General features: G+C 56.7%; 5 protein-coding genes across 5 annotated transcripts; 2 read left to right on the top strand and 3 right to left on the bottom strand.

Annotated features, from left to right (window-relative positions):
• Positions 1 to 353: 353 nt before the first annotated feature.
• Positions 354 to 5,873, bottom strand: NCLIV_005650 (conserved hypothetical protein; the record flags this gene model as incomplete). Its single annotated transcript, XM_003880075.1, has 4 exons — positions 354 to 459; positions 1,155 to 2,942; positions 3,441 to 4,470; positions 4,784 to 5,873. 4 exons carry the CDS (start codon positions 5,871 to 5,873, stop codon positions 354 to 356), a joined length of 4,014 nt encoding a protein of 1,337 aa, XP_003880124.1.
• Positions 5,874 to 8,681: 2,808 nt separating this feature from the next.
• On the bottom strand, positions 8,682 to 8,966 carry NCLIV_005660 (hypothetical protein; the record flags this gene model as incomplete). The annotated part of the gene is made up of 1 exon (XM_003880076.1): positions 8,682 to 8,966. One exon carries the CDS (start codon positions 8,964 to 8,966, stop codon positions 8,682 to 8,684), a length of 285 nt encoding a protein of 94 aa, XP_003880125.1.
• A 2,018-nt stretch (positions 8,967 to 10,984) lies between these two features.
• NCLIV_005670 (conserved hypothetical protein) lies at positions 10,985 to 13,585 on the top strand (the record flags this gene model as incomplete). The annotated part of the gene is made up of 5 exons (XM_003880077.1): positions 10,985 to 11,854; positions 12,411 to 12,473; positions 12,758 to 12,841; positions 13,217 to 13,343; positions 13,554 to 13,585. 5 exons carry the CDS (start codon positions 10,985 to 10,987, stop codon positions 13,583 to 13,585), a joined length of 1,176 nt encoding a protein of 391 aa, XP_003880126.1.
• A 1,484-nt stretch (positions 13,586 to 15,069) lies between these two features.
• On the bottom strand, positions 15,070 to 16,414 carry NCLIV_005680 (conserved hypothetical protein; the record flags this gene model as incomplete). The annotated part of the gene is made up of 2 exons (XM_003880078.1): positions 15,070 to 15,404; positions 15,979 to 16,414. The coding sequence occupies 2 exons, from the start codon at positions 16,412 to 16,414 to the stop codon at positions 15,070 to 15,072; spliced, it is 771 nt and encodes a 256-aa protein (XP_003880127.1).
• A 1,479-nt stretch (positions 16,415 to 17,893) lies between these two features.
• NCLIV_005690 (hypothetical protein) lies at positions 17,894 to 18,752 on the top strand (the record flags this gene model as incomplete). Its single annotated transcript, XM_003880079.1, has 2 exons — positions 17,894 to 18,346; positions 18,681 to 18,752. The coding sequence occupies 2 exons, from the start codon at positions 17,894 to 17,896 to the stop codon at positions 18,750 to 18,752; spliced, it is 525 nt and encodes a 174-aa protein (XP_003880128.1).
• Positions 18,753 to 18,834: the final 82 nt, after the last annotated feature.

Genomic DNA, 18,834 nt, shown 5'->3' on the forward strand with positions numbered 1-18,834 from the left:
ACATGAATGTATCAACGTACATATCCGTTGCTCGAGCTCTTAGCCCAGAAATCCTCGCCCTGGAGTTTTGCTGTCAGACTGTCGCGAGGCCACCAGCAAGTACCGGCGCTGCTTATTTGCGTCTTTCACTCTCTTTTCTTTCCCTCGTCGATGTCGCTGTTTGCCGCCACCTTCTGCTTCCTCTTCCAAAAACTGCATTTTAACCTCCGTCGCTGTATGACATGCATATATATATATATATATATATATATATATATATATGCATGTAGATCGGCACAGTGTATGCCTCTGGGGGTTACATATGTAATATCCTAGAAATAATAGGCATGTAAATGCAAATGGAGTCTCCGTTTTTAAAACGACTTCATCTCTGTTGCCAAGGAAGGCGACGCCTTCTCCTCGCTTCTGTGGTCGGGATCTGCGTCTCGAGAGGCTGGCAGGCCTTGCCGTCCGCTGGTTCTGCAGAGGTACCAGAAAGCAACCTAACATCCGAGCGAGATGTGTGTTCATCATCTCTTGGATCTGTGAAGGCGAGTGCGCGAGCTGTCACGTCTCCCTTCTTCCTTCCCGTCGCATTTTCTTTCTCTTCTGGGGACGAGGCAGGCCTCTTTGAGTCGGCATCTCCTGAGGACCTACGGCTCCGTTCGTCTTCTCCCTGGAACGCCTCTGTGCCGTTTCGTCCGGCGTTCGCACCCTCTGTTCGTGCTCCCCCTTCTGGCCCCTGCTCTGTGTCTCCTTGTGTGCACAATCCCTCTCTGCCGCCGATTCCCCCCCTCGCTCCCTCTTCAGCTTCTTCCAACACGAGCGCAGTGTCTCGCCAGTGCACGGCACGCGGCCTCTCTCCAGACGGCCCTTGCCGTCTCTGCGGCGCTGACGGCACACGCCCTCGCGGCCTTCTTCGTTTGGTTCCAGCACCTCCGAATATCGAGTTTCGTCCTGCCTCGACTTCTTCGAACGGACCAGAGTTAGCTGTCTCCGAAACCGGTTCTTCCCTGGAGCTGCGAGCCTCCTGTCTCTCCGGTCGGTCCCCCTCCCGCGAAGAAAAGGCACCGGAGGAACCGTCGGTGACAGTTAGTCTCCTGTCTCTCCCACGAGGCGACTGGGCAGCCCCACCGCCGGCTCGAGGCCTTCCTTCTTCCTCTCCCCGCCCGCACCTTTGTCCTGAGAACGCACTCGCCGCTTCGTGTTCCCCACTTTCGTTTCGGCGCGGTGGACGAGAGCCCGGGGGCCCAGCGAAGGACAGAGAACCGTAGGGCTGGAGACTGGAGAGAGGCGCGAGGGAAACCCGTGCAGCCCCTTTCCCTGGGGGTACAGACACTCGGTTCTTCCGAAACCGTTTGACATTTCCCGGGCGCGTTCCGTCTCCTTCTTCGCGTGTCTCCCCTCTCTCGAGACGCGCATGCATGCGCTCTCGCGCCTGCTTCTCTCGGAAGAAAATCGCGTCTGCTTCCTCTCCCTCTCTTCCTCTTGCCTCGCCGCGCTCCGCGTCCCTCTCGTTTTCCATCTTTCCTCGCGATCTCTTCCGCTGCCAGCCCCCAGACGCGACTTTGGAGCAAGACGCGAAGGGAGCTCGAGGACTGGCCGGGGAGACGTCTGTGAACTCGCCCGGCGCGCCAGCGTCGGGGCCCGTTGACGTCTCGCCTTCTCTCTTCAACAAGGCGCCTCCTTTGACCGGGACGAGCCTCACCGGCTTCTCCGCTTCAGTTGCGCAGCAGGTTGTCTCTCTCCCCAACGAAGGAGACGACGCACGCCAAAGTGCAGAGGACGGCAGGAGTCCCGGGGAAGATGCAGCAGACAGAGCGCGAGGAGCAGGAGTGAGATCGACGGTCTTTGGCTCTGTCGCCATTTGAGATGCCGGCGTCCTGGAGAGTGTCGCGATTGAAAGTGGGCGCTCTTCAGCTGTCTCTCTGGTACGCATGCCTTCTTGTCGCTGTTTGCCGTCCCTTCCCTGCCTCTCCTCTTCGCGCGCCTTCTCTCTGGCGCCATGCGGAGCGACAGCGGCCAGCGCGTCCTCACGTGCTTCTTCTCGGAGACGCCGAAAACTCTCCCTTTCTGCGAGGCGTGTCAGGCACTCCAGGCGTGGGCGCGACGAAGCGGCAGAAGGCCCCGAGTTTGAGGAAAGAAGCTCGGACGAGTCGACGCCTTGCCTGGGAGCGACCGACGGAGGCAGAGAAAAGAGAGACCGACCGAGAAGAATTGACAGAGACAGTTGCTGCTCACTGCAGACAAAGATCGGTGGAGCCTCCCCCGCCGCGTAAAACTGTTTCATCACCGGACCGCCAGGAAGCCAAGCGTCGACCGAAGCATCAGAGAAAGGAGACAGCGAAGAAGACGCGGACGACGAACGCGAAGAAACCGAAGCACGAGAGGAGGCGAACGGGCAGAGGTAAGCTGCGAGCGCGATATACATGGAAATGAGGATTTCTCTCAGAACATCTGCTGTTTCTGTGTCCCCGCGGGAAACTGAAGCTTCGGCCTCACTGGGGACGACTAAAACGAAGGCCCGTTTCCTTCGCCGCTCGCCGCTGACGGTTTCGGTTGATTGCACGAAACTGGCGGAAAGCGAAGCGTCAAGAGGGCGAGGAGAAGCCGGAGAAGCTTCTTCCAGCGGCACCTCTGGAGGTTCCTGGTTCGAGACAACCATGTCAAACAGCGAAAGACCGGCTGCAGCGGGACCGCCGTGTTGGGGCTGCTGCGCGCGACGGAGCCCGCGACAAATCCACCTGGCGAGGCGAACCGGAAAGCTCTGACACGTCTCCGCCTTGCTCTCTGAGGACGACAAGGCCTCAGACAAGGCGAGGCGCATGTCGGCAGAGAGCGAAGAGGCAGCCACTCCCGCCGGGGGTGCTGGGCCGCTGACAGACGACGCGGCTCTCCGGTGAAGCTCCAAAGTGTGTCTGGGCGTCTCCGCAAAGAAGTCGAGCACGACGGCGCAGGCTTGTCTGAAAGGCGACGGGAAGGAGAAGATACAAATCGGAGAGACAAAAACCGCGTCAGGCACGAAACGAGGACTGACGTTGACCTTAGGTTTGCCGGTCCCCGGATCCTCGAGCGACAGGGAAGAGCTGCGCTGGTGTGTGTTTGGTTCGAGCTCTCGGGGCACGGGTCGATAACGCACCAAGCGAAAGGTCGGAAGGAAACACACAAGGACAAGCGAAGGCAGAAACACGCGGTTGCCGAGCACGCGGCCTGGCACGCGTGCGAGGTCCAGGCACAGCCTCGGAACAGACTACGTTTCTTGTTCGGACTGAACGCGTTTTGGAAACGGAAAAAGGTACAAGCAGCCGACTGGGACACGGACGGAAGCGGGGCGAGAGTGCAGCTGGCGCGCAGTTGCGGCCGGCATATCGCGTCGACGAGACTCTCTGTGCATATGAGAAACGTCTGCTCTTTCAGACTGCGAGGGTCGGGAAACGTGAACCGTCGACTCGGTGCCTCACCTCAGAACGTCTGCGAGTGAGCAGCTGTCTCTTTTGATCTCTGGGGTTTGCCGCGAATTCGATTCCCCGCTGCGAGTGTCCCTGTGTTCCGACTCCCCCGCGCCTCCCCAGGGTTCCCCTTCTCGCAGAGCCGTCCGGTCGTCGTTCTCCTTCGCATGCGCTTCGCGCTGTGTCCTCTTTGGATCGTCTTCCTCGCGGCCGCCCGTTTCTCTTGGCCCTCCTCGCCGTGCAGGCCGCGGGCAAGCGACGAGGAACACCATGTCTCGCAGGAGATCTTGGCGGGGAATCAGGAGCGGCTGCCTGGCATAGCTTTTCAAGAGCTCGGAGCTGCCGAGCACAGCCGAGGGGAGAACCGCGTCGGAAAGGACGGTCACCTGCGTCCCACTCTGTCCCGGGGATGCCTGGCCTTCCCGGTTCGCCCTTTCCTTGCTGTCTCCGGAGACAGTCTCCCTCTCGGTTTCCACACACGACGCAACGCCGCTCTCTCGCAGGAGGAGGCGCCAGTCCGTTGCGGCCTCAGGGTAGCACATGACCTTCTCGCTGTCCCTGCGCCTTCCTGCGTTTCCGACCGCGCCTTCGGCTTCTCTGGACAGTTCCACACGGCCGTACTCACTGCGGCACAGCCAGGCGAGGAGAGGCGAGGACTGCAAATCCGGTTTCCCCGCCTCAGAGGCTACGCCGCAGGTCGCCGTGCCGATCTTTGCGAGCTTTGCGCCACGAGGCCCAGGCACCAGACTTTGCAGAGAAGAACTTCCCTCCTCGAGAAGACGACTTGCGAGGTAAATACCTCGGGGCGGCCCTCTGGCAGGTGAGGAGACACCCGATGCGGAGGTCGGCGAGCCTGAGGCCGACGTCGTGAGAGTTCGCAGACGCGAGTTCTCTGGGCGAAGCGGCGGCAGCCACGCTGGGCTGAGGAGCGGTCGATTCGCCAACAAGCAGCCGAGCACCTGCGCTTTGGGTAGAGGAGGCGGTCCCCCCACGAGGAGCGCGCAGCAGGCCGGATGCCACTCGTCTACCAAGAAGTAGGCGCCTGCATGCAGAGAAGAACCGACACCGAAATCCGTGTCAGGCAACGCGCCTGCGACATCCACGACCACTTATTGCCTGGACGTGAACCCTGGTGGAGTGTTTTTGGATGTGTCCGCCTATGCAGTGCCACGTTTCCTCGTGTTTTTCCTCCCGAGCCGATCCTTTGTGTCTGCTGGAAACGCTGGGTCGTTGGTTTCCGTTACCCATTTTTCGCGTGCATGCGCCGTGTCTCGCGAAACAGGTCCTGTCCAGGTGTCCCTCGGAGACAGAAGCACAAACTGTGACGCGACGGGAGCTTGTCGCGCGTGACTTACCGCTCCATCTGCCTCGCTCAACTAGCGCGTTAAGCGTGGGCGTGTCTGCTGTCTCCTCGTTTGTCTCCTCACTTCTCTCGCTCGTCCGCCGTCTCGCTGCCTCGCTCTCCTGGTCGGACCTTTCAGCTGCTGAAGGCCGGCGACACCGCGGGGCAACCGAGGAAGGGAGAGAAGAAGTCGAGAGACAGAAGACGAGGGGGAAGAATCTGAGAACGAAGTCGGTGGGGCACTGTCCGAAGCGAATCACGTCTCCGTCGAAGAGCTCAAACCACTTTCTCCCGCCTGTCAAGTCCTCCGCTGCCACGGCGGGTGCCGTGTTTTTTCCGCCCAGCCGGCCTTTTCTGTGCGCCTCACGAAGCTCCGGAGGATAGCGAAGAAGCACGCCATTCCGGCGAGTGCCGCTTGACGAAACATCCACGAAGAAGACGCGCCCGGTCTGCGATGTCGACCAGCAGACGAGGTTCTCGGAATCCAACGCAGGGGGCGGCGCACGCCGCGTCGCTGTGAAACCTTCTCTCTTCACTCGGACACAGGAAGAAGACGCGGAAACCGACGAAGACAGAGAGGACGTCGCAGAAGGGAGAAAGGCGCTTGAGGCTTCCGAGGGAGTTGACACGCCCGAGGGGCCAACAACGTGAAGGCCGGAGCCTCGGTTTCCTCGTCCTCCGCACGCGGCGCCAGCTGCCGCGCGGTCCCCGCCGCGAGGACGAGGCAGCTGGTCTCGCGATGAAAGCACCACATTGTCAGAACAGGGAGGAAGAACTCGAAAACACCCATGGAGACGACTCACGCCGCAGTCCGCAATTCTCAGGGCACACTGAGGGCTTCGCCCGACAGTGAATGCGGCGTCGACGGCATCATCAGGCCCCGGCGAAGACGCTGGAGAAGTGGAGGAACCGGCAGAAGAGCGAACCGAAGGCGGGGAGGCGCTGACGTGTTTGCTGGTTCGTGGAAGCAGTTCCGACGGTCTTCGTTCGTTGACGTCTTGTGGACTGCCCTCCTGGGACGGCTGCAAGCATGGAGGGGACGAAAGGGAAGGGGGCAACGCCCACACGTCGCCCGAGACGCAGTTGATCAGTTTCCAGCTCATGACCCGTCGGACGTGAGGTGTATGTACACTGGCGGACGGGTTTTCAGCGCCTCGACGCCTGCAGTCCACGCGCACCTGTTTTCCTGCGGGCTTTCCAGCTCGGTCTTCGAGAAACCGTCTACCCGCCAGTCAAAAACTCCAGAGAAGAGTTGTTCGGAAACGGGCTTCCTTTTTCCACCCAAGCGCGAAAAAGGGGCTGTCATTCGTGCTTTTTCCCCCAGCAACGTACCTACCGCTCACCGGCTCTCCCTTGCACCGTGGAGAAGCATTGGGAATGTGTGGACAAAGAGAATTCGCTCCGCACTTTTGCCGCCGACACGCAGCGCTCGTGGCGAAGGCGCTGGGAACTGGAGAGACAAGGGTAGAGGAAAAAGCAGTGACAACCCTAGAGTGTTTCCCCAGTAGCCTGTCGGATGAAATTCCCGTTTTCCTGGACAGCGAGTCAGACCTCCAGTGGTGCCGCCGGGAAAACAGAACGCGGAATGGATAACGAGTACGCCTGGACAGAGCTCAAAAAGCTTCTTGGATCTGAAGGATGCTGCACGGCGGACAGAATCGCAAAAGATTTGGAATCAACGCAGCTACGTTAGGCTTGAGAAGTCATTCGGCAGTGGAGGATTGCGACGAGCAGCAGCCTTTGCTTTTCGGCGAAGTCCAGGACGAACCCGCTTCGGGTTTCATCTCCGAAAAGCGGTTTCCCTTGGCGGGTACACCTCACAGCGAAGCCACTGTCGCTGTTCAGAAGAGCACTCGACGGGCAGCGTTTGAGCGCCGTCGACGTGGAATGGAAAAGATACGCAGCAGAGGCGCGGCAGCGGATGCAATACACAGACACACGAGCCTCACAGCTGGAGGAGAGGAAAAGAGATTTCCACGGAATTCGAAGACCTTGGCTACAAGCACGCCCTACTCAAAAAGGTTGACATACGACCAAAGCAACGGCGAGTGCACACGCGAGATATTTCCAACAGGTGACCACCCCCCCCCCCCCCCCCAGAAGGCATCTCCGCCTTTCCTTTTACCGTTCACGCGCGAGGTAACAAGCAGCAACAAAGGAAGATGCGCGATTTCGTCCTTCAAAACTCGGCACTTGGGGATGACGAAGCACGCGAGACACAGCGGCAGTTTGCAGTGTCGAAAAGCATTGGAAAGTGCATGCATGCCAGCGTTTCGATCTGTTCGACGAACATCGACATGCGGTCTTCATAAGGCAAATCCGGTTGTTCGCAACATCAGCATCCGAGTTGGGAAAACTTTTACACCAGGATTTAAGGTTACTGGAGCAGACCGCTGGTATATGCGTATCTATGTACATGCGCAGATGCGACTATTCGTTTGTGCACGGGGATTCATGTAAATGCGTGGATGCATATGCTGGTACTTTTAGAGTTGTCCGTAGTCTAGAAGAGAATGACCGCGTTCATCAGTTGTTTAAAGCTGTCTACAGAGAGGATTTCGGCGTAAGAATGGGGCTGCATTTCGAATGCGAGAAAGCTGCGTGAGGACTCCTAGGATGGGTGACATCGATGGCGCAAGATCCGGATAGGCACAGTCTTTGTCACAAAGATCTAAATTTCACGCCAACGTCCTCCTTCGCCAGCCTGGCGAAACCAGCTGACTTTAGGGGAATGAAGTGAAGACTGTCACTTTTGGCTCAGCCGACACGCCTGACACTTTCTCGGCAGAAGATTTGGGTTAGGGAGAGAAAGCAAAAAGACGTTTTGAGGCGCTTTCAATCCTGCAGGAGCCCAGTCGATTCTCCAGCACGCATCGCGTCTACAGTAGGGCAGCTTGTCGCAGAATGGAATGGAAACTAGACTGTCACAAACCGTTTCAGATCCAGAGGCTCTTAACGAGGCCGGTATTAAAAAGAGAAGACAAAATGTCCCATGCGTTCTGTCTTTGTGCGATGCGATACGAGGATCTCTGAGCCTGAGATTTGGGCTGGTCGAAAACATTGAGAGGCAACAAACGCGGGGACGCGGAGTTGCGACGTTTCGCTTCATAGGCGAGAGTTCGTCTCGAACCCAACCCCCCCAGGTCGACTGCATGGATCCCGTACAGTTTCTGCTTTCCTTTTAGAGGCTTGGGTGCGCTAGAACCAGTGAAGCACTTAAACAAAAATCGTGCTGGTGGCTTAAGTACTGCTTTGAACACATTCTACGCCCAGCAGCGGGCTTCGCGTTGTCTGAGATTCTCCGGGTGTGAGAAGTGCGGTAGCAGTCGACTCGTAAAACGCCTGCTGGGGAAAAACCTTGTCGTGACCAGCAGAATCCACGGAAGACACTCATATACATCTGAGGGGATCAGAGAGGATACAGCTAGGGTGGAGCTGTTTCGCAAGTGCAGCAGATGGGAAACCCGCGCAGCGTCGTTCAGGCAGGATACCGGAAAAATAGGCGGGCTCAGAAGCGAATCGCGTTCGCAGGAAGCCCAAGCGGACGCTCTGTCGTTTCACGTCCAGAGACGTGCGAATTGACGAGTGCCCTGGAACGCAGCAAATGAGAGTCAGGTTGCAGTTGACGAGGTTCGCCAGAGATATTGGAGCCGATACGTGTGTCGGCGTCACACAGAGTGCTAGACCTGTTACAGTTTTGGAACTTTGGAGTTGTGGACACCGACGTATGCATAGCTCCGCCACCAGTTGTCGAGATCACGCGCAGCGCATACACGAAAAAGCGGGTTTCAGTCGGACAGGATGCTCGGTCTCGTGTGCCTCTCGGAGCGACACACGGCCGTGGTTTGCGTCCTCACCCAGAAAGCCGCTTTTCGGCTTCACCCCCTTCGTGGTGTAGCTTTGAGAGCTTCTCACACTGGGGTAGAGTAGCTGGTGTCTTTGAGAACGGCCTTGAGAACGATGAGGACTCCCCAGACGACTGCCCAGACCCAACCGACGATGGGAAGGAGGAGTTGCAGAACGCCGATCATCATCGTGGACGCGTCGTTCTCGATGAAGCCGAGAATGATCACACCGAGGCCGAAGAAGAAGCAGTTCAGCAGCCCGAGAAGACCGTACGCCAGTCTGTCTTTGGCGCTCGGCGGCTCCGGCACCGTCAGGTACCAAGCGCGCTGGCCGATCTCGCTGAAAGACATTTCTTGTCGACAGGCAGAAAGTCACGCTCCAAGACCGAGTTCCAGAGACTCCGAAGCGTTCGACTGCACCAGATCAAGGACACCAAACCTGACAAATGACGAACGCCAAAAAAGAAGGGATTTGACAACCGACCTCTGGACGCACACCTGGCTTTCCATTTGCAGGCCAAGCATCCCTCGTCGCAACGCGTGCGGACGGCGACTGAGAGAGGAAACAGCAAAAACACCGACACCAGAAACCAGACTTTTTCTTGATGTGCTTCCGAGCCATGAGACGCCCCGTGCCGGCGTCACACGCTGCTTGCCTGTCGGCGTTTTGGGCTCTTCCATTGGGCTCTGTTCTGCGATTCAAAACGCACACATGTAGAGAGCAGTGTGTGTGTGTGTCAGTGGGGAAAAACAATGCCGAGGCCTCTTGCTGTCAGTGCTCCTGCTTCTCTCGAGGCGTGAGACCGTTTAGGGTAGGGACCTGGAGGAAAGCAACGGTTCGCGACGGGGTTTCCTCGGAAAACAAAAAGGCTTTCCCCGAACTGGGCGTTTCTTCATGAGCTGCGCTCGACTGGGTGTCGGAAAGGGGGAAACGTCCCAGCTGGCGAAGCGCGAAATAAGGAGTGCGTGTGGCTTCAAACCGCGACATACATCCACGCCGTCGCCCTGAAAGCCACACGCGTCTCCGGCATGGAAACACGGATTTTGTGAACATTTCCTCTTTTCGGGAATGTGTGCAAGTCGCAGAAAAAGCTTCGCGATAAGCCAGTACAGTCTTGAAACCCCGGGACGGAAGCGAGGCGATTGCACATCGTAAAACTTGGGTTCGTACTGCCGTCTCACCGAACTGGACCCAACCGCCTAAAGAACACTAACAAAAAAGACTCTACCGGCTATCTCGGCTCCGCCGGGAAACACCATTTTCAGTTTTGCCACGGGGCAAGACGCAACGGTGGAAGACGGCTCTGGAACGAACGCCTTCAGTTCAAGGCGCTAACACCTTTTTACTGACGAGCAGTGTTTTTACATATGTCCGGTATATTCCAGGGTGCCGTGTATCCTGCAAAAAACCGTGGCCCAAAAACGGAGATTCTCTGTTGCCCATTTGCGTTCCAAGTGCCAGGTACGAGAAGACAAGCGAGAGCGAAGCTCCTCCCTGTTTGATGCCTGGCGCCTGTCCTCTTCCCCCGCGTGAAGACTACGAGCCTAAAACTACATCGTGTGGCCTTTGGCAGGGCACTTTCTGGTCTTCGTATCTGAAGAAGCCTCTGCTCCGGCCCAAGATTACTCGCATACACAGACAGAACTGTTTCGATCCGCCCCAGTGTTGGTGTCTCGGAACCTGGCATTCTGTATCGCCGTTGCTTCCGTCACATGGCTGTCGCAAAAGGGAACCAGTGGGAAACCGCCTTCCGTCCTGCTGACTGCCTGGGTATCGCGCACAGTTAAGTCAATATCTGAAAAAAAAATGTGCTAGGCTGACGCCTGCTGCAAAAATCCCGGTCACTTTGCGATGTTCACATTTTGTGCGCGGCTGCCGCGAACCCTGTCTCGCATTCCTGTCTTCTGGAGTCCCGAAAAAGCCACATCGGGTCTGCCGTGCCTTTCACAAACGGCGAGAAAACCGTCCCTTCTCTTTTGCGGAGATCTTTTTGCGCGAGGGACAAACGGGTCTCGAGGCTTCTGTCTGCCCGATACGAGGGGAAAGTCTCATTTCAACCCGAAGGCGGATTGTCACGCGTCCGGGCGCGCATGCACACTGCCACACTGTCTCGTCGCCAGCCGACCACGCCGTCCCCCTTTTTTTCGAGCGCTAAACCAGCAAGGAGTCCGTTTCCCCCGGTGTGTTGACCGCGACACAAACATTCAGTGCATCGACCTTTCTCCCTTTCCACTTTGCGTCCATCCGACACCCCCTGTTTTTCCGTGTGCGAGGTTCTCAAACCCCAGTCGGTGGAGACCGAACTCGTGTGTCTCCTCGAGCTCTCTGTGTCTCCCTCCCCTTTCCAGTCCCAGACACCCAGCGCGAAATGGCGGCTTCTCCCCTTCCTTCCTCGCCATCCGCGTCTACCCCGGCGAAGCCTCTTTGCGCTTCCGTGTGTCGGGTCGCTGCCTCGTTTGCCGTCTCTTCTCGCGTTTCCCGCCTCTGCTGTCCCTTCCTGTTCGTCGTCTCGCTTCTTCACGCTCGCACAGATGCTCTCCAGTTCCAGCTGCCTCAGCCTTCTTTCCCCGGCGTCTCGAATTCCCCCTCTATGGCCGCGAGACCGGTCCCCAGCGCTTACCTCTCCGTGACTCCGTCCACACTTCCGCGACTTGCGCCGCCGTCGCCCCGCGACCTCGGTTTGCCGGACCAGAAGTCGCCGGCTGCCGGAGAGAAGCTGGCGAGCTTCGCTCCGCACGCGCTCACACAGACACGAGAATCTGCGTGTTCGCGGACGCCCGCCCTCGGCGCCGCCTGCGGCGACGCGGAGCTCGAACTCGAGGGCCAGCCGACCCCGCTGGCGATGACGCTGCGGTCCTATTTGCGGTGCCACGTGTCGCTGCTGTCTGATACGTCTCCAGCGTTCAATAATGGAAATCTGATGTTTCTCTACCGCGCAGCAGACGCGCACGAACGCCTGATCTCGCCGCTTGAGCTGCACACCAACGCCCATCATCTCCCTGGAGCGGCCGCAGCCCGGACCATGGTGTCTTTGGAACCCGAAGCTCTGGAGGCTGCCGTGCCTCCGGACTCGGGTGTAGCTACAGACAAGCAGGCGACGCAACAGGCCTTTGCCCACGAGCTCCTCAAGTTCGAAGTGCGCCGCCTCCACAGGCTTCTCCAGTTTGCATGCGCTGGACAGGTTCGCGGCGAATTCCTCAACAGAGCCTCGACGAAAGTCATGCTCGACCTCATTCAGGTACAGCTTCCGGAGACGTAACCCGACGTCTTCAGCTCCAGAGGGAAAACCTGCCTTGCTGGGGGGCCGCCCCGACGCACAGACCGCGCCTCAGAAACCGAAGACAGAGAGGCGACTCTCTGCGGGAGGCGCTTCACCTGTGTCTTTCCCCTCGCGCCTCGCTGTGGACCAAACTACGTTCGGATCTAGGCGGGCGGCCGGTCGTGTCTCGCAACCTCTCACGCCCTGTGGATTCATCTCTGGATATGTAGGGATGTCTGTTTGAGTGCACCGGCTTGCTCGCGTGAATGGAAGAACGTATCGACCTGGATATACATATATATATATATATATATATATATATGGAGATGTCAGGAGGCGCGCGTGTGTTTGTTCCCCGCTCCGGCCCCGCTGTGCATGACCGCCCGTCTCGGTTCTGGGGATTCCGAGCAGATTTCCTGCGAGTCAGAAAAGCGTGCATATACCACTTGAGATCCTAGACAAGAACGGCTAACACGCTATATCCCCATGCGCTGCGTGCGCGGAATGACGGATCGTGTCCTCGATTAATGTTCAGGAAGCCGGGGTTCCGCTTTCCACCATCCTGGACGCGTTCACTCTGATGAGCAAGTTCTACGAGGTAGGCTTCGTTTCTGCGCAAAAAAGATCGAGGAAGCAGACGAAAATCGTAACTGCAGTGCATCGCTGAGTGTAGATCGGCAGCGCATCTCGCCATACCTTGGAAACACGGTGCGCCTGACCTCTCTGGTGTATCTGTGCGTGAACGTCTTTCCGTGAACCCGACCTCGTTGCTTCGCAGAAACATAGCTTCATCCCTCTCTGTTGCATCTCTCTACCCACTATGTGCCTCTGTCGCGATCTCCCCGCCACAGTTCGCATCTGGGTGTCCGTCTGAATGTACAGAAGAAGATGCCGGCCGACGCCTTCAAGAACCACTTCAAGCCTTCTCTGGACGCGCTCGTCTCCCAGCTGCTCGAGATTGAAAAGGTGAATGCCCGTGAAAGTTCGCACCTCTGACGCTCTGTCGAGACTCCGAAAAACTCTCAGGCGCTCTGAAGGCAACGACAACGTGCAGCTTCTCCAGCCCACACCGAGGATTCTCGCAACCTCCCCCGAACAGAGAGGAGCCCAAAGGTCGCCCGATTGTGGTGCTGCCAGTCCGACTGACATGCCAATCCCCATACACATACGTATATATATATATATATATATATATATATATATATATATATGCATATTTCTATACGTATATCTTTATATACGCATATATGTACATGCATGCTCCTATGGGCCTAAAGGGGTGTCTTGTTGGCAGGTTTGCATGCATGTGACTGGAAAGTGCGCGTTCTGTGTGCCGTTCAGGAATTTGCCGCGGAAGAGAAGACGACCTCACGCCCGGTTTTGAGCAAGGTCACCTTCGAGCCGGAGCCGGACAGCCGCACGCTGACTCCGCTCCTCGTGGACATCACTACCATGGGCGACAAGCTGCGTAAGTCGAGTTTCTGGTGGTTGCGGGGAGAACGCTGGTTTTTTATCTGACTCATCTTTTGCTGATCATCTTGATTCCAGATGTGATACACACGCATCTGCACGACTCTTTTCACACGTACATCCATGTGGATATGGAAGGGGTGCTCTGATCTTCGCGTGCGTGCATTAAACCGCTGTTTGTGTGTGTGTGTGTATGTGATTTCTGAAGCGGGAGTTGCAGCCTGGAATAAAAAGGCCTAAGACAGCAAAGGCTGTCTCTCTCCTCTTTCTCTCGCTCAGATGCTGTTGCCACGTTCCTCTCTTGGTGTCGAACAGACCTCGTGGAGTAGCCAAGACACCGAGATGGCAACATCAACTGTGCGCTCCTCCAGAGATTTCCACTGTTGACATTCCAAGGTTTAGAATGTAGGACTGCCGGAATTTCTGTGAGTCCTTGGCCGCTTCTCTCATCAAGCGAAAAGACGTTTTCTGGAAATGGAAAGAACTCTGGCTTATCTGAAACGCTCAAAAACCCTGACGCCTTCCAGTCGCTGGCGCCTCTCCACGCCGCCGTCGGCACACAGGATTGCTGTCTCTGGCCGTCAAAACCTGAGGAGCCTTTCCTTTTCGAACAACTGCCTCCTGAAAGAGCGTGCTTTCTGAGAAACCGCTTCTCAAGAAGACTGTACGTCACGACAAACACACACAGTCCCCGAATACAGTCGCACGGCGCAGTCGGGTGTACAGACATCCCGCCCTCGCTCGCCGCTCCACAGAGCTTTTCGCTTTTACTCTCTCAGTCGATGCCCAGCGTCGACTTGCGGGACCGTTTGATGGCGAGGAAGATAGCCCGCGTTCAATCGATCAGGTGTTTAGACGCATGCTGTGCTATGGAGCAGTGTTATCTCACACGAACGAGGGTAGGGCGAGAGATGAACGTTGATGTGCCCATACAATCCGCTCGAGACAGACCTTTTAAACTGAGAGGGAAATACTACAAAGCTCTGCTATTGCACAGATACTAGTAGTGTCGTGCAAAGATACGCATTTATACCCATGTAGATGCAGAAGTGCAATTCGATAGGTATACATCTATATACACGTTTATCTATATGTCTATGCGCATAGCGTACGCATCTGGAGTTATGTAGGTTCGGAAACGGATCCTCGCGATCTGACTTGTGCCGCATAAAAGAAGACAACTCCGCTGCTGTCGAGCGTTGCGTAGTGTCAGTTCTTGAGAGCTCCACACTTCCGAGAGACCATTCATCCGCGCTCAGTCTTGCGGGGTTCGCGGCGCGTCTTCTCGCCGAGGGCGTTCAGAATTCGGCTTGTATTCGAAGAAAGGCAACGAGGTCCCGCCGGGATGGCAAGACACTGCCAGTTCGACTTGTCGGATTCATGAGATTTTCCGCCTGTCATCTCGAGGAACTGAACTCCTGACACGTCTACATGGGAGTGTGTATTGACACAGACGTCCCCAGACGAAAGTGTGTGAAAAGAGCAAGCGACAATTTCTGTCCCTACATTTGAATACCATGTGTACACCTGGAACTGTGTCTATACGTGGTTTCGTACACAATGTCGTGATACACAGGCCCGCAGACTCGTGCGTACACACGGACAAATGTGGACATGGATGTCAACCCTTATCGATTGATATACCTAGATAAATGCACGCTTCCGTACATGTACAAATGAAGAAGCCGGGAAGAAGTGACAGATGAATGCGTCTTCAGTGTCCCTTAGTTTCCACCGTTTCTAAACTTTCTGGCGTTCTCTGCCTTCCACTGAGACAGTCTGTGGTCCTCGCTTTCGATTGCCGCACAGAGGCGCTGAGAGAACCCGCCGACGGGAAGTGCAGCGAGCGTCGCCTCCTTCTCCGCTCGTACAGTGTCGAGGAAGGCCTGAAGATTCTCTAAAGACGCTTCCACATGTGGCAGCAGCCGCGACTGTACAGACACCTCGAGTGCCGCTAGTTTTGGATTCGAGATCTTCACGGAAACGGATTCGGGCATCCCTTGGCCCTCAGAGGAGACAGATTGACTGCGCTGCTTCCTGAAACCCTGCGCCGATTCGTCTGAGAGACAGGGAATGTGACAAGAGATGATGGAAGGGGCATGAGAGGTCAAGAGAGACTGAAGCATTCGTCGTTGAAACAGAAGACAAGCGCAAACAGAGACTAGCTGTAGGCCCCACAAGTAGAGATGGGTCGACAACTATATGAACATTTACAAACGTATATATATATATATATATATATATAAACTATCAATATCCGTGAAGAAGTTGACAGCACGAAGCAAATGGATACTCGTCTGGCAAAGTATATACCCAGGAACAAAGCGGCGCAGGAGAGAAACGTGCACGGAGTGGCGTGTATGTACAAATGTCTAGAGAGATCCGCAACATGCGGCTTGACCCTTGAACGTTTCCGCTCAGTCTCGTTTTTATCCTTTTCCTTCTTGCACCAGCAGCCCCTTCGCGCTGCTTCCAAGGGACCCTCTTCCTCACGAACAACCTTCAAAGCGAAAGATCAGCGCTATCTGCGGGAACACAAATTATGCACCAGGCCTCCGCCTACCCAGCGCAGAGACGACGCACTCCCAGCACGTGTCCATTCGTGTGCTTCCCCCGATAAGCCACCCTTCCACAAGAAAGCGGGTTTTTATCCTCGCTGCTCTCACCCGAAAAACGCCGCGCGGCTGTATCGACAGCGGCGAGGAGGCTGCCTGCCAAATCCCTGAGATCCTCCTCGTGCTCCTGCGCAAAGCCACGAGAATGCGGAGTGGATATATCCCTGAGAGGGCCCTGAGCGCGCAGATCCGGAGCCGCCGCGCTGCCTGTCGGGGGCGGATGGGAATTTCCCCAGACAGGAGGTGAGACAGGAACGGCCCGAGAGTCGGAGAAGACGTCGCTGAGATCCGCGGCTGCAGTCTCGCTCAGGATCGGTGCCTCCTCAGCAACGCCAGGTGCACTGCCGAAGGTCGGGGCATAAAGCGAAGAAAAAGGCGACAGAGCCATAGACGGCGAAGAAGCTGCTGAAAGTGGCGGGTTCGAGGCGCGTGACGCATCGACGCGCCACGACATCGCAAACAGGGCGAGCAGCGACACAAGAGAGCGAAACGACCGGAGGAAAGAGAGAGTGAAAAGGCAAAAAGAAGATGAAGACAAACGGTTAGGGCGAAAGAAGAAGCCGAGGACGAGGAACAAGAATGAGGACAAGGGTGAATCGAAGGACAGTGTTCTAGAGAAATGCGGAAAACGTGTGACTCAGACAAGAAGAGACGAAGAGCTTGGAATAGAAGAGAGAGAAAGGCAGTAAGTGAAGAAAGCGAGAAGGCTTCAACCTTTTTGTGCAAGGTCACGTGGAGCCGGAAAAGGGTCCGCGCATGCATTCGACACTCTTGCGGTTTCGAACCGGAGACCGCCTGTCGACTATTTTCCTCCAAAGCGACACCTTTTCAGTCGGCGAAACTTCCTTTTCTCTTTCTTCTCTTTGTGCTTCTTGGCTTTCTTTCGGGAAGTCTATGTGAGGGGTGTGCTCGGTTTGTTCCGACTTCGGCAGACGAAGTCGCGGAAAACGACTAGGTGGGCCCCTCGCGATTGTGGCTCGCAGAGACTGTCAGCGTCCAGGCTAAAGCCTTCCGCCTTTTTCCGCGGATCTTCTTGCGCTCCTGAATCTCCAGGTGCCGAAGAAATTCGTGCATTTCCCGACACGAAAGCATCTGCCACGCGCGGGGCTCGCTCGCGTGTACACGCAGCTCTCGGAAACGCCCGCACGCGGTGTACATACACCCCGCTGGGCCTCGAAACTGGACTGCCGCGAAAATCCAGAGGACTTTTCGTTTCGCCGCCGTCGCCTCGCCTTCCAGCCTTCTTCTCTATAGAGAGAAGGAGACAGGAAATCGGGCGAGGGAGAAGCGCGTGCGGGTTCTAAAAAGCGGCGAGTAAAAACGAGAGAGGAGTGGGGAGAGGTCGCGTTTTCCTTTGAGTGAAAGAAAACCATCGACGCCCTTCGTCGTGTCCGCGTGACCGTCTTGCTGTCCAAGCCTCGCCACACGCGTGGGTTTCTCTTGCTTCGCGGTCCTCTTTGTCTCAGCTTCCCCTGTGGTCTCTCAAATTCTGCCTGTTGCGTCGGTTTCCCTCCTTCGCTTGCTGTCTTGCCTGGCTCGTCGACTCTCCGTCCTTTTCGTGGCCTCTCGACCACCGTCTGTTTTTTTCCCTCTGACGAACCCGACTTCTGTCCCCTCTGTCTCCTCTTTTCTCTCTCTGCTTCTCTCGTTCCTATCTCTCGGCTGCTTTTTTCTTCGCTGCGCCAACCTTTGAGGTTGGCGAGAGTCTCTGTCGTCCCTCTGCTCTCTGGGAAAAGGCGCGCTCTACCTCTCCGCCTACTCTCTTACTCTGTCTCTGTTTCTCTCTTCCGTCGTCTCCGTGACTTTCACTTCCCTCCAAGCGTCGCGAGATCTCCAGGTGCCCCTGGGGATGTCCTGCTCTCCCTGACGCGGCCTGTCTCTCGATGACTCGGCGTCTCTCCAACTCAGCAACCGCCTGAGCACCGGGGCAAAGATGACGTCTTCCGACTCGACTCGCGAGCGTCCCAACGAGCTGCAGGCCCCGGCGCCTGCGAGCGCCTCACCCTTCAACGGCGAGGGTCCTCTGCGAAACGAGGGAAATCAGCTGCATGCGGCGAGTGACAGCCAGGAGGGGAGCCCTCGAAACTCGGGCATGCCCAACTGGATCACGTCTCTGGAGGAGGAACTCGACAAGAAGCTGCTGGTGGTCTTGCGGGACGGCCGGAAGTTGATTGGCTACTTGCGGACATTTGACCAGTTCGGGAACATAGTCCTCGAAGGCACAGTGCAGCGCCTGCTCGTCGACAACGCTTACGCCGACCTCTACGTCGGGTGCATGATTGTTCGCGGGGATAACATGATTCTCTTTGGCGCAGTCGACGACTCTCGCCCCACGCCGCTCGAACCCAAGCCGCTGTGCGACGTCCTCGCGGCGAAGCAGGAGCAAGTAAACCGAAACGTGGCAGGAACTCCCTGAAGAAAGCGCCGCCAGTCGTGGATCTCGTCAAGCGTCGACGCGTCCTCTCGGTGCTTCTGCATATCGAGATGGTTCCGCATGCAGTGATGTATCGATGTATCATGTGTGTGCCAATCGATAGAAAAAGGTGGTTTCTGCACGTGTCGACACATGTCACGGTAGAGTTGCCTTTCTGCCGAGATTTTATCGCTCAGTCGTCACTTGTGCGTACCTGTACATCTACATATATATATATATATATATGCGTGTGTGGGCAACGTGTGCAGCGAGTCTCCCTTCGTTTTTTTTTTCTGTTTCTTTTCAGGAGGAACAGGAAAGGCAGAAGCGAGTCGGGCACCGAGCGTGGCTAGACCGACAGCTCGGCGAGGACTGGTGAAGGCTGCATGCGCCTCGACGGTCTTCACGATGGCAGCGTTTCAAGAGACGGACTTCGCAGAATCTGCCTGGCGCGCGGCGAA

This window comes from Neospora caninum, chromosome II, assembly GCF_000208865.1.
Source record: "Neospora caninum Liverpool complete genome, chromosome II".
Lineage (NCBI taxonomy): Eukaryota > Apicomplexa > Conoidasida > Eucoccidiorida > Sarcocystidae > Neospora > Neospora caninum.